The sequence below is a fragment of the Cibotium barometz genome, chromosome 25, assembly GCF_041138505.1.
Source record: "Cibotium barometz isolate CiBa-2024 chromosome 25, ASM4113850v1, whole genome shotgun sequence".
NCBI classification, from domain to species: domain Eukaryota; kingdom Viridiplantae; phylum Streptophyta; class Polypodiopsida; order Cyatheales; family Cibotiaceae; genus Cibotium; species Cibotium barometz.
Genome location: NC_141070.1, coordinates 27,422,998 through 27,437,323, shown reverse-complemented (window position 1 = coordinate 27,437,323; position 14,326 = coordinate 27,422,998). Strand labels below are relative to the sequence as shown.

At 38.0% G+C, this 14,326-nt stretch overlaps 1 protein-coding gene and 1 long non-coding RNA gene across 3 annotated transcripts in view; one reads left to right on the top strand and one right to left on the bottom strand.

Annotated features, from left to right (window-relative positions):
• Positions 1-4,864, top strand: part of LOC147624425 (uncharacterized) — a 91,788-nt gene extending 86,924 nt beyond the window's left edge. Inside the window, exons 3-9 of one of the 2 annotated variants that reach the window (XM_086819420.1) lie at positions 1,798-1,942; positions 2,035-2,690; positions 3,032-3,339; positions 3,447-3,524; positions 3,646-3,846; positions 4,040-4,115; positions 4,242-4,864. In XM_086819420.1, coding sequence (XP_086675546.1) covers positions 1,798-1,942; positions 2,035-2,690; positions 3,032-3,339; positions 3,447-3,524; positions 3,646-3,846; positions 4,040-4,077 — 1,426 coding nt within the window. In that variant the 3' untranslated portion in view covers positions 4,078-4,115; positions 4,242-4,864. Of the gene's footprint in view, positions 1-1,797; positions 1,943-2,034; positions 2,691-3,031; positions 3,340-3,446; positions 3,525-3,645; positions 4,116-4,241 lie in introns of both variants that reach the window. The other variant, XM_086819418.1, reaches the window with a different exon arrangement.
• LOC147624424 (uncharacterized) lies at positions 4,573-7,186 on the bottom strand. The gene is made up of 2 exons (XR_015269097.1): positions 6,925-7,186; positions 4,573-6,471 (listed from the first exon to the last, which is right to left on the bottom strand). It is a non-coding gene; the product is annotated as an uncharacterized LOC147624424 (long non-coding RNA).
• Positions 7,187-14,326: the final 7,140 nt, after the last annotated feature.

Here is a 14,326-nt window from a genome sequence, read left to right as displayed (position 1 = left end):
CATGTTTGATGGACTATTTCCACCGGCTCTTGACAATAGAACAAATTAGACAGCAGTAGAGCATGATTTGCAGCCAAATGAACGGCATGTGGATGCTCAAAATCAGCTGATAAACACATTGCACATGATGATGTGGAGGACATTGTGAAGGAAGAGAGGACAGCCTTATTGGAGACTAGATCTGTCCCCAGGTGGCGCAAGAGAGCAATCTATCTGCTCCCCTCAATAACAAGACACAGGTTGGTTCTAGAAGTTGAGGAGAACCACATCATGCTGATGCCGCTTGGATGAGTAGTCTTCCTTTGGGGAAGCCTGGGAAAGTGAACATTGGATGAGAGCCATGCGTGATGAGATGGATGCCATACATAAGAATGTCACATGGGATTTGGTTGACTTGCCCTATGGCAAGAAAGCTGTTGGTGAGAAGTGGGTTTACAAGGTCAAAAGAACGTTTGATGGTACTATTGATAGGTACAAAGCAAAACTTGTGGAGAAGGGATATTTTCAGCAAAAGGGCATTGATTAAAGGCTCAAATTTCAGGATTGTAAGTCAATTTCTACTCCAGTAGAACCCGGGCTTAGGTTGAGTATGTATGACGTGTGATAGTCAGAGTGCTATGGTTGTAGCATGGAATCTAGTCTTCCACGCTCACACTAAGCACATAGAGATACATTATCACTATGTCAGAGAGAGGCTACACGCAAGGGAGATCAATTTGGATTGCTATCCTCCTACACACGAGAACATTGCAGATGTGTTTACTAAGGCAGAAGTTTGAAACTTTCCACATAGCTTTGAGCTTATTCCCATTTGGAGAGTGATTTGCTACCCTGTACATATTCACACTATCACTACAAGGGGATTTGTAGGAAAACTCATAGTGGTTGTGCTAAATGTGAACATGGGCTTATAAGGGGCACTTTTTACCTTCTAAATTGAAGGTTTTTCCCGCCCTGACCACCTTGTAGTGTTAAAGGACACCATATGAACAACATTTCATTATTATCTTGTACTCGTGGTTGTGAACACAACCTCACAACCACACAACCTTATCCTTCTAGTACATTTAGCATCTCTCTCTCTCTCTCTCTCTCTCTCTCTCTCTCTCCTCCCTATTTTGTGCCCCAATTTCCTGCACATTAGGGTTAAGCCTAACCCAACACACGGGTCATTCAGTGTTTTCCATTAAACGCACAGAGGAGGGCAACAATTATGCATAGCATCAATCTCATGCACATTGGTCAGGGTTCAGATTTGATTTGGATCTTTTCCAATCATTGTAAGTACTCAATTCATTCAATCATGTACAATAGTAGAAGTACGTTGGGTAAGGAACCTCTCGCTAATCATTCGCTCTACTTCTGTGTCATCATTGCATGTATTATCTTTAATCTCTTTTGCTTGGCGTTAATCATCATGCCCTCCGATGTCCCTTTTGTTTTGCATTATGTCTCCTTTTCTAATCCTACATCCTCATAGGTATGCGATTTTCACAGAACACTGTTAGAGATAGTTTAAGTTTTTTAGTATTATCCTTGGTACACTCTTAATGGGGGTGTTGGGATACATTCCATATGGGCATTGTGTGTAGACAAACTGACATGGACCTTGATAGGAAATTTGAGCTTTTACACTCGGTGAGATTTCACGCTTAGCTCCTCCAAATATGTATTTTTTCAGTACTAAAGTCTATTAGGTGCATTTGCTGTAATGCTTTTATTCTAGTAGGCTTTTCAACATAAAAGGAAAATCAGTACAACTAATCCTAATAGTGTGAGCATGTCTGGACTGAACAGGCTTGACCAACAGGGCATTTTTATGAACCCTGTAGATGACTCCCTTGCTCCAGATTATTCCAAGGTCATTAACAACCCCATGTGCTTTTTGAAAATGCGGGAGAAGGTATACGCTGAACAGTATACATCATGGGCTTCCTTTGTGGTGAGTTAGTTTGAACGGTTCAGCTGGAGCTAAATTGATGGAAATGTCTAGGTTCTTGAGTCCCAACTTGTGTGACATGCATACTTTTTCAGGAAGATTTTGAGTGCATTTGCTACAATGCAATGAAGTATAATCAAAAGCGCTCAAAAATTTGGAATGCTGCAAATTCAATGCTGCGCCAAGGCAAGAGGTATTTGGAACAGCAATCATCAAAGCATAAAACAATTTTGGGCATTTGCAAGAAGGTACAAGATGGCATGAATGCCCAAGGAGATGATTTTTCATTGGCAAAAGTGAAAGTGGAGCAAGCTTGTGAAGGAACTCAGTCAGATGCTTTTGCTGAAATTCTTGGCAAAACTCACCCGGATGAGCCCACCAATGTCTCTTCAAATGAAAACTTGATTTCTGATTCTGTTGAAAAACAAACTCCTATAATGAGTGTGATAAAATCTGCAGTAAGTGAGATGGGTGTGGAGGAGCAAAGTACACTCTCCGACAGGGTCAGTTTTCCCACTACCCAATCACCCTACAAAAAGAACTTGGAAGAAGATGTGATGGTTGAAATACTTGAACTTTTACCTGGGGAGGATATGAGGTTTACTATTGAGGATCAAGCAACAGACTGTTCTAGTTCTTTTGGTGATACTCAAAATGAGGTGGAAGGCCAGAGCTGTGAAGTGGAATCGGAGCTTCGTGATGGGAATGGTGCCAAGGTACTCACGGAAGAGAGTTCTCCACCTTCAAGAAGGTACTTTCTCAACTTCATGGTGGGATTGCTTTTGGTCTGTTAGGTGCAGAAGCTTTTGAACGAAATTTTATTCACTTTCAACTGTCTCTAGACATGCCAAGACACCAGGGTTGATGCATGGTTGCTGTGGACTGCTTTTGAACGAAATTTTATTCACTTTCAACTGTCTCTAGACATGCCAAGACACCAGGGTTGATGCATGGTTGCTGTGGACTGGCTAAATTTTTGTAGCCCATGACTCTGAAGCCATAGTAGTGGGCTTAATTTGGAATGTAGTTAAGCTTTATTCTTTGAAGTGAGGCAAGGGTTGTAAGGTTTTGCTTGCATGTTGATGTGCCCAGGAAAAAAAGAGCATTGAATTGTGAATGGAAGACATACAGACAGGGTATTGAATGGCGGTGTCGTTGGCTTGAGCTTCGGGTGAAGGAGCTGCAAGCTGAGTCTAGCAAGTACGATCGAATACTCGCAACTGCTAGGAGCCGCAAGGAGCAATACCTAAAGCAGCAGGATGGTTCGGTAGCAAGGACAAGTACTATGGTTGGCTACACTCACAAGAACCGTGTTCTCCGGCGCCAACGACGAAGAAAGGCAGAAGAAAGTGTTGATTCAAAGTCCTACATGTCAAGGCACCCGGTATTCTCAAGATATGGTAAAGCTGAGGATCTGCGAAGGCCTGCACTAGCATCAATGTATTTATAGATTTGCTATAGCAACTTCTTCATCTGATTGTTATGTTTTACTGGATTTTTTCTCCAGAAAAAAAAAAGCAGCGAAGTCAAGAGGAGTTGTCAACCGAGGAGGTGATTAAGGATGAAAACCAGCAAATACTGGAAAGTATGGTTCTATATCATACTTACTCTCATACATGGAGCAGTGTAATCATCATTTGTTAATGTGGCTTTTTTTTGTGCTCTTTGATGAGTTTTTTTTTGTTTTTTTTTGCTTATGATTGCAGTTGACTTGAATCCCGATTTTGAGGACGAGTTTGGAGATGACTTTCTGTTGGAGGAAGATTCTATGGAGCAGTACCTGTGGCACATTGAGGCATTGCAAATGCACGTTTCAAAGTTAAAGAACCAGCTGACTAGATGTTCCTTAGCTCACAGGAACACAACAAAATCCCAGTTCAGGGATGTTGCCTCATCTTCTCCGCGAGGTTTGGCCCATCTTTCTCTCTCAGGATCTCCACAGAATTTGCATAGTCCTGGCCGGTTGGGAGCCAGGTATATGTTGAGTGGGTTTAAAGCTCATGGAGGCACTTCTTTGGCTCGAAGGCGTAACAGTGACTTTGATATCAACAATGTGATTATGCCTGATAATGTGATGGCCAACTATGTTGAACCTGCAAGGCATGCGTTTATTGAAACTCCCCATTGGAGACTACTAGAGGATGTTCCTGCACCGGATGGAGGTTCTTCAGAGGAGGTATAAAGCTTTAATCATGTGCATTTGAATGTTCATGTACTTACTTTACCTGAATGGAACATCAATGTCTTTTACATTTTCTTTTAACTGTTATGTGCAACTCAGTTCTTGAGTCCTTCCTTTCAGGATACGGATGATGAGATATACAAAAGGCGTCATGTAGAGATGCAGGTGAAAGAACGACAGCAGCATTATGCCCCCTTGAACAAGAGCAGAAACATGGCTTTTGGCAAGGGAAATTCCAAGAGTTATACTGCTGGAAAGGAGTTTGCTGTAGGTACTACAACTGATGGAGAGCTGGTAGAGGATGAACCAGATTTTCCAACCAGTTTTGGATTTGTTCCCAAGCAGAAAAGAAGGAAGAGGGAATCAAGAGACATTGCATCAATAGCCAAAAATATTGAACTGTTACTAAATGCTTCACACACACAGGCATTTGAAGAATGTACGCAAAGTGAAACAATGAAAGATGGAAATAATTATGATATCTTGAACAAAGATTAAGAGTAAATCTACAGTATAATGTGAATTCAAGGAGTGGTTTCACCTACTAAACGCTCTAAATATTTTTGAACTCTCATATGCACACGGAGTCTACCACTGCCATTCAAACATGCCCTGGATTGTAACTTCGGTGAAGCTGGTCTTTATAACATTTCCACTTTTTAGAGAGTGAATGTGTTGTACATTACATAGTGATGTTCCATGTTCAATTGGAGCATTTTAAAAAAAACTAGAAAAATCTCCCCATTTTTGCCAGATTTGTGTGAATTATTGTTCCTATGAGGCAAACATCAATTTACTCAAATAGTAAGAAGAATTGTTTTGACAGTTTTGAGAGCGGTGATTTGTAAAATTTGTTATTGACTAAATGTCTGTACGTCTGATTGATAGTCTGAAGAGATATGCTTTTACCTGCAGCTGGTCTTAACTTGCTTATTAGCAAGCTTGCTAAAGAGAAAATGAGAAATTGTCCTCCGAGGGAAGTTAAACTTGGGAAGCTACTAAAATTCTTGATTAGGGGCTTCATTTTCTTGCTGGAGAGGGCTTAGATGACCACAGACATTCTGAAGCAACTGACGTTTCACAGTAAATTTACTCTTCCGAATCATTACTGATAATTGTTGCTGTTGAGACTTCGATACATATTCAGGTCAAAATAGTTAGTGATAGCAATTTACCAAAATGAAGATAAGCAAATGATGTGACGACAGTGGTACGGATTCAGTAGGCTCTAAATAGCCACACTAGGGTTTCTTTAGAATTCCTCCTCTCCTTAAGAGGCTGTTTTGTTGCTGTAGGGATAGGTAAGCACTCAGTTGCAAGGTGGTGCATGGATTCACCCATCATTAAGCATACTTAGAAAAGCATACAAACCATATGAAAACATAAGGCTGAAACTCTTAAAAATCTATCCATAGCTAGCACATAAACCCTAGGTAAAAGATTGGAATCATATTCTTGTGATTGAACCTTTTAGAATATACATGTGTGTGATCCACGTAGCTTAAACATACAAGAAATGGACATTTTGAGTTGGTCACAAAATTTCAACCATACAAAATCTACCACCCACATAACTATTGTGCACATAATGGGCAAAGCCTTTTTCCATTTTGCAATACCCAACCCCCACTTCCCATTTTGCTACATGCCCGTTCCAAATGACACCACATCAGTGTTTGGTTTTGAAATTCTGAAGTACAATATACGAATATTACAATTGCGATTAGATAATGACTTATCAAACAAAACAATATTTAAACCCTGTGCGGCAGTTGGCATCAAAGTTGAGTGGTGGTGCACCTGCACCCAGCTGTAAAAAAAGGTGGCCTGTAGTATATACACATAAGTTGTTGGGTATTAAGATGCCAAATCAGGCACTAAGAAAAATGAAAAAGGACAAGAGACGAAGAGGAATTGGTATAAAACTCCCAGCTTATTTTTCCCAATGCCATGCCTTGGGAATTATTGAGAAAATGAGAGAGAGAGAGAGAGTATTTTGATGTCATAGCCAAGCCAATGAATGATCACATACCTAACACCAAATGCAAGGAATGGGGCCTAATGCTAAGATCTCTTGATTGCACCAAGCTGGCAGTCCATATATCATCCAGAAGAATAAATGAGTTCACGATGAACCGTAGTGCAAGAAATGGGATGTGAACCCAGGATCTCTCTGCACTAGGAGCCTGATGTGTGAACCATATATATATATATATATATATATAGAGAGAGAGAGAGAGAGAGAGAGAGAGAGAGAGAGCCTTACCTTAATAACCTGAACAGACAATAAATATAGAAAACCATCTCCTAGAGAAGAATAGAACCTGTCTAGTACAGAAAAATGAAAAACCTGCACAAAGAACCTTGCTACAAAAAGGTCTAATAGCAATTTGTGAGGCATCACATACCTAGCTCGCCCCCTATGTTGGGTCCCAAACTATTCGATCTGCTCAACGAATTGAAAAGGAAAGGCTCAATGGGCAACTAGGAAACATAACCGTGTAATTATTAAAGGGAGGGGGGGACAAATTATAAAAGGCAAAAAAAATCATCCGTTGCTCTAAGATTGCAAAATCTGAGTTTTAGTCTCTGAATTAACACATGAAAAGAGAAGATTACCCAATTCTTTGGCAAAGTCCTGAGGGTTAGGCTCTAAATTAACACATGAAAAGACAAGATTCCCAATTGTAGTGATCTACAAGCCCATCATTGCACACAGAATCAAAAGAGAATTTCTAAGGCTAATTGTTTTGCAGCCCAATACAAAAGAAAAGGAAAACAGAGCGAGCAAGGTAGAGAGTACCCAGAATTGATGAAAGATGGACGATAGAGAGCGTTGCCAGGACGAACGCTCGTTCTTTTACTCCTTTAGAAGAAGATACATGGAGATTGTGTTGTTAGGCCCTCTAAGGCAAAGAAACAATCAACCACAATGAATAATATACAAATACTACCTATATCAAAAGGTGGCACAAACCCTAGCCTTTTTCATTGCTACCAAAAAAATAAAAAATAAAAATGATCCTTCCAATACACGTCCTAACTCCTAAGGTTCACTTTTTCCCCCAGCTTTAAAAGGCTTTGCTTCTTGAATTTTCTCAAAAGGTGCTTTTATAATGGCCATCCCTTCAAAAATGAGAAGTTTTTGCTGATTCAAAAGGTTGTGTTTAAAGATATTTCAATGCATAATTAAAAAATAGACATCTCTCTCTAAATCACTTGCGAGACATGGTTTTCTCTCCATGCTCACATATTCTTACATGAATGAATTTAGATCCATCTTGTCAAGAAATATTTCTCTCTCATAATTGAGTATAGACAAGAAGATTTCACAATTTTAATACATCACACATTCTTTTGGTCCCATATTATACACAATCCTCCATGACTACATGAACTCAATGTTACAAGCTTGCCTAGAGAGCCACACATGTAAATGTATGTTATCATTTAAGGCACACAAATTGATTTTTTAGTGGGTCCACTTACATCTTCTACATTTACATGAGATATCATGTTTATCAACTTCTAGTATATTTGATTTAGAGTAGGTACAATAATTATTTTTCTTGAAAATTCGTGTACTTATATGAGTTGATTTGTAATATTTACATGAGCATATATAATTGTATTATTCTCTACATGCATGTGATATGGGGGTTTTCTTAAATGTTTTTCAACTTCCAAGCATGTTTCTATGTTCTCATATAATAAAAGGGCCTCTACATTAGTGTTATGGTGTATCTATTTTATGACAGTGTGGACTAGGTCAAAAGGGAGGAAGTGAGAGATTGCATCAAAAGATTCACAACTAAACCAAATAAAAAGGGGAGATTCCAAAATGTTCCAAAATGGAGGACATACTTCTCTAGAGACTTATAAAAAAATTAAAATTAAAACTTGAAACACCATTTGACACCCAAGAATTCAAGCATAGAAATAACAAAACCAAAATGCCATAATTTTTAGCATCACCAATCTCCTAGATATTGCTTAATTTGTTTGTAAAAAATGCAAAATATGTGAAGTTATGCCAAAAGCTAATGGAATCATATTACCATCATCATATAATAAAAAATATATCATTTGAATTTAGGTTACTTGCTCACATAATAATAAACTAGGGTAGCAAAAAAGTGACTTCTTTTGCATATTCTACATCTAATTTTTAAGAGTTTACATCTAACAATCATTTTAGGGATATCCCGTTTTCATAAGTTACACATTTTTAATACCCTAAATACTACTTTGTTATACTGTTGCCTAGTCAATTCATGGAATGAGTGTTGATTACCTGTTTGTGAATTTCACATAACTTAAGTGTATACCTTAGGTGTTTCCTTGAAAGTCTACTTTTGTAAATTCATTCTAGTTTATAACTAGAATTGGTAGAGTCCTTTATAGTGAGCATAAGAAGTAATCTTAGATGGAAGGTAATAGCTCACTTAGTTCAAAACCATCTTATAATTTTCCTACGAGAGCTTTGGTAAAGCCCTTTATAGGAATCATAAGTAGCAATCTCAGATAGAAGGTAATAGTTGTGTTTCTACCTTTTCCACCACTATCTAGGGGGTATGACTTACTTTTGGTGAGCTAACTAAGGCTTTGTTCTTTCTAGAAGAAATGAAGGGTTAGAGAGTTAGCTACTATAGAGTTACGAAGAGAGAAAGGCTAATATTGAAGTGCTTCACCTTGATCTCTAATTACTCCATAGGTTAACATGGTTTCACCTACCTGACCTACCATAGGCTCCTTTGCCTTCTTACCTGCTTGAATTTACACATATCTTTTGTAAGACGACGTTGGAAAATATAAAAATCAGCCTTATCTTGTGCTTAATGTAAAATAGGGAAAGTCAATAGACTCTATGTACATTTTTGCTTTAGACTAGTAATAGAGGTTGGACCGTTTTTAAGTTTTCAATGGCCTAGTGTGAAAACTAGTCACTTGTATATAAGTCATTTTTGATAAGAAGCAATACATAATCATTCCCTAAAAATATAATACTTATGAGCTCTCCTTCTTCTCTATTCTTGCTTGCTTGTACTCTATTGATCTTATTGGACCTTGCCTGGGGACTAGTATAGGGGTTAGCTCTGTTCATAAATCCATTCCAGGCTATTGGGATCACCCAATATCACCTAATGTTGATTAGGAGGTCATACTTCAAAAAACATACAGTTTTGGAGTGTTGGATGTGTTTAGTTTTTTGTTTTTATTTTTGATTTAAAGCTTGTTACATTAGGGCATTCTATTTTTATCACTTAAAAGGGTGAAACCTTGATTTCATTAGCCTTGAGACCCATAAGTCTTTGATCTTGTTGCATTAAGCCAAGAAATATCTTAGTGATTGTGATTAGGAATGGAATCCACTCTGAAAACATGAGCATTAAGCTTCATTAGGTGTGGATTAGAGTGGGATAGTTGTTGATTATGTTCATGTGTTTCATAAATTTTTCATGCATTGTTTGAATTGGTAGCTTAGGAGCATGCAAATCAAATAAAATTCAATAAAAAAAACACTTAATTACTTGCATAACCACCATTAACTAAGATTAGTACCCTTAAAAACATTAAGTCCAAAAAATCTCAAAAATTCCAAAAACCAGGCCAACCAACTCTTGGGTTGGGGGATGTGAGTCCACAATCCCATGCAAAAAGTGAGTCTATAGATGTGAGGCTGCAGACGTGAGCCTATAGATGTGAGTTAAGAGATAGGTATATGTAACATTGTATTGACTAGTTATTACTACCTTGAAGGCTTGTAAGAACATACCTACTCATATCCTTTGAAGGTTTTTCTTGTTATGTAATCTGTACTGGTAAGAAAAGGGGTTGCGTGGTCATTTCTTGTTGACAAGTCTCAACTCAGACACAATAAAAATTTTATGCATTACAACAAAGGGTGTACTCCTTTCATGTGTGACTATGACCATGCAAACATGTCCCAAAAGTCCTATAATAAAGTGCTATGGGACTATATGGACCATGGGCCTTGGGCATGGCCCAATGTGAATGCCAAGGACATTAATAAGTTTGAAATGGTTTAAATCTTGCACAAGCTTAGGGCAATGGTTGGGGAGAGCAATAGTTTCATTTCAAGTTCATATGGTAGTTGTTTTCTACACATTTTTGTCCCATGAGGATGTAGCCATTTTTTCCCTTCTTCATGGTGTTTGGGAGCTTCAAGATTCACACATTGGCTACTCGGATGCTTGGGAAATATTCTCTAATGTGTAAGCAATACATTCTTTACTTCAATGCTTCAATATTTCAAATTCTTGCATATAAGGTTTTCTCATGAAAATTAGGGATTCTATCACATTTTAGGAAAAAAATCTTCAAGATTCTTCTCCTCCATGCGTTGTTGCACTCATACATGTGATTAATTGTTGCAAAAACATGAGATTGCATGAGTTTTGTCCTCTTCTTGAAAATTAGGGTTTCTTGAAAAATTAGGGTTCGCACTCTTACTTTTGGGGATCCAAGGAATTAGACTAGTGCATATGGCTCTCCTCTACTCATCCATACCCTCATTACACAATAATGGGAAAAAATTAGGGTTTATTGACAAGTATGGGATTTTTGGGAAATCTTCAAGAATAGGGTTTATTTTGGGGATTTCATGGAAGTGAATGCATAATCTCACTCCCCTTAGTCTCCTTAATCTTTCCATATATTGCTTAATGTGTTGGGAATCTCATGCATGAAGCCATGATCATTGAGGCCAATTTCCATTGATTTTGAGCATCTTTATACATAAATGCATGAGAATTTCATTTCAAATGTGCATCAATAATTTTTTAAGAAGTCAATTTTTAAGACTTCAACAAAGCAATGGAGTTGGAGCTATGCAATATGAAAGTGGAAACCTATTGATCTCCATCAACAACTTGAAACTCTTGTATTGGATTTTTCGATTGGGCATGCAATTATAAGTGCCACACATGTAAGCAAGATTGATAATCTTTCAATTAAAGCTTACACATCTCACACACATTGTTCAGAGTACTATTCAATACCAGATTTGTCTTCTATTGACGTCATGCTAACATGTAACAAGCTCATCACTCCCACATCATTCCTCAATATATTTTGCTCCTACCTTCCTCCCATTGAATCTATTGTGTTTTCAATAAAGGCATTGGTATGAACACATGTTGAAGTTTAGTGAAAGCACCACCTCTCTTGATGCGCTTTACCAAGTGTGTAACGAGTTTTGTGTCACTGACTTATGTAAGTGGTTAGACTCTAAGCATATGAATAAGGGAGACTTCGATGGATGAGTTTCCCAAAAGGATCAAAGATCTCAGAGAGCAGCTTCTTGCATGTATTGATGATGAGGCCTATCTGGATAGTTCATTGTTTTCTACTATTCTTACGGTAGCTTGCAAATTTATACCAAGGTTTTACATCCACACTTCATCCTACAATGAAGGATAACCCTAATTCCCTTATATTTGAGGAGTTGGTTATAGAACTCTTGCAAGAAGAGAAATCCCCATGAAACTAAATTGTTACGCATGTGCATTTTGCTACCATTTAAAAAGGTAAAGGAAAAGCCTTCTCTTAAGGTGGCTACAAGCCAAAGGCAAAATCAACATAGTCTTCTGGTAAGGATGCCAAGAACGGGGGGGTGATAAGCCTAATAAGAAAGGTAAATGAAATATTCTTGAAAGCCAAGCCATTATATTAATGAATGCAAAAAAAAGAATGGAGAAGGAGAAGAAGAAAGAGTCACGAGAATATGGCTGATGCATCGACACCAAGGTTTGGCTTATGGCACTCTTGGTGTTGGAAGAGCCATAACCAACTCCCTAGCAACCCCCTTACCTATTTCTTAATCCATACTTAATAGATCATTAAGTGTTTCATGACTGCCAAATGTGGGGGTAGTCTTACAATTGCTCCTCTACTAAGAATCCTATCACCTCCTTTCTTGTCGCTTTTGTGCATCTTCTTCTTTCCAAGTCCACTAGTCGGATGAGGTAACAATGAAAAGTTTACAACATTGGGGGCGTGGACAACAACTAGCTCCCCTAATGTCATCAATAGTAAGCTATGTGACCGTATCATGGTCGGGTAGTGAGACAATACATTTCTTACGTATCATGGTCAGGTAGTGACATTACATTTCTTACATAGGCCACAAATGATGGGGCACTAAGCATAGCACCACCTTAGCCCCTAGTGTAGAATCATTCTTGTGGTTCCTATGAGACTTCACTCCCTAGGGTTGTTGTAGTTGTATGGGTGAGCATGTCTATACCCTCTTGAGACTTCACTCCCTAGGGTTGTAGTTGTATGGGTGAGCATGTCTATACCCTCTTGAGACTCTTTGAGAATGTACCCTTTGAGAATAGGATCCAAAGGTGGCATCCCTTTCTCCATCCGCTCAAATAATGATTGCACATTGATCGAACCTATTTGTTGATCCCTTTCAAAACTAGGTCACACTCTCTATTGATGAGCAACTAGGATAGGATTGCATACAATGAACATTGGCAGGCCCAAACATACAACTAGCACTACCATGTTGTCTCTTTGAGTCAATCCAGGCTATCTCTCAGCCTAATTCTCTCCTAAGATCCAATTGTAACCTTTCTTGATCAAGTATAGCTATAATTTGGCCTCTCATGATCTATTCTCTAGGTTCATCTCTAGAGTGGAAGGGAAGAACATCATCTCTACCCTCTAATAAGCACTTGTATCATCTTTATCAAATCTTGGGTGTGATTTGGGTGGTGTATGTCATCTCCAGCCTCTTGGAATGTTATAGTGATATGAGCATGGGCTTGTAGCTTGATTTGAGTGTTCTTTTATTATAAGATTATGGAGTGATTTTTGAGCATTACCACTTAGCTTCACTTGGTTTTAAATGTTTAATGCTATCAGCATGAAGTTAGTTAAGTGGTTTGATCCACCATAACTTGGCATTAGATCCATGAACTTAACATGGTACCACAACCATGGCTATGTATAGGACTATGATGGGTTATTTAGAAAATGATTAGATCCATGAATTTAGCATCGAGCCATGGCTGTCTATAGGACTATGGTGGATTGATACAAATGATTAGAGATTATCTTAGCTTTAAAGGTCAAAAATTAGAAGTCAAAGCCATGGTTATATGTAGGAATATGGTGGATTGATTACCAAATTAGAGATTAGCTTAGGTTCAAAGATCATCTATAATAAGTGAAATGTAAATGGGTGAATGTAAAAAGTAGAGATTTCACATGACATCATGGATGAGTTGAATGCAATCAAAGGTGGCTCTTGGTGATAGCAAAGAACATACCTTCATGTTATCAAAGAGTTATGGCTTGACTCAAGGGAAACATGGACCTTTTCCCAATGCTATACATGGGCTTGTAGCTTGATCTCTTCTCACAGTTGAGATAGAGTTAGTTTTCTTTCAAAAGAGATAATAGTAGCTCTAGATGCTTTTTATGATCTTTAATATTTTTTGTTGAAGCTTAGTATATCAAAGAATATAACCACAAAGTCTTGATGTTTTGAAGAATATGCGGTTCATCACATATACAACTAAATGTCACAAAGAGCATTGGTAAGTCCAAAGAGTATATCAAAGAATATAACCACAAAGTCTTGATGTTTTGAAGAATATGCGGTTCATCACATATACAACTAAATGTCACAAAAGCATTGGTAAGTCCAAAGAGCATTACCAAAAAATTAATAATGATGAGATTGAGTCCAAAATATAGGTTTATACACATCCTGCCATTCTTACTTGATGATAGCTAGAAAATCCTCAACTCTAGGGATGGGGTACCATTTCTTTACCACCATAATCTTGTTTAGAGCTCTAGAGTTTATACACATACGATAAGTGCCATTCTTTTTCTTGACCAAAAGTACATGAGCACCATAAGGTGAGCTGCTAGATCTAATCAAACCCCTCTCTAAGGTGCTCTTTTGTTCTTCTAAGACCTCCACCCCCTAATTATAGATTATAGGGAAACATAAACTATTCCATAGGGTAGAGTGACTCACTTGGGGCTTCCCCTATGATTTTTTTGACAAGTAGCTATGCCAACGAATCCTCGAGGCTCAACTGGGAAACTCCCTTTGTCAAGGATTATAGGTGATTCCTCCTAGTTAATCAAACATTGTCTATCAACTTTTTTATGTTCCTATGGTTGACTTTTCTATGCCCTTGCACCTACATACACTCAAC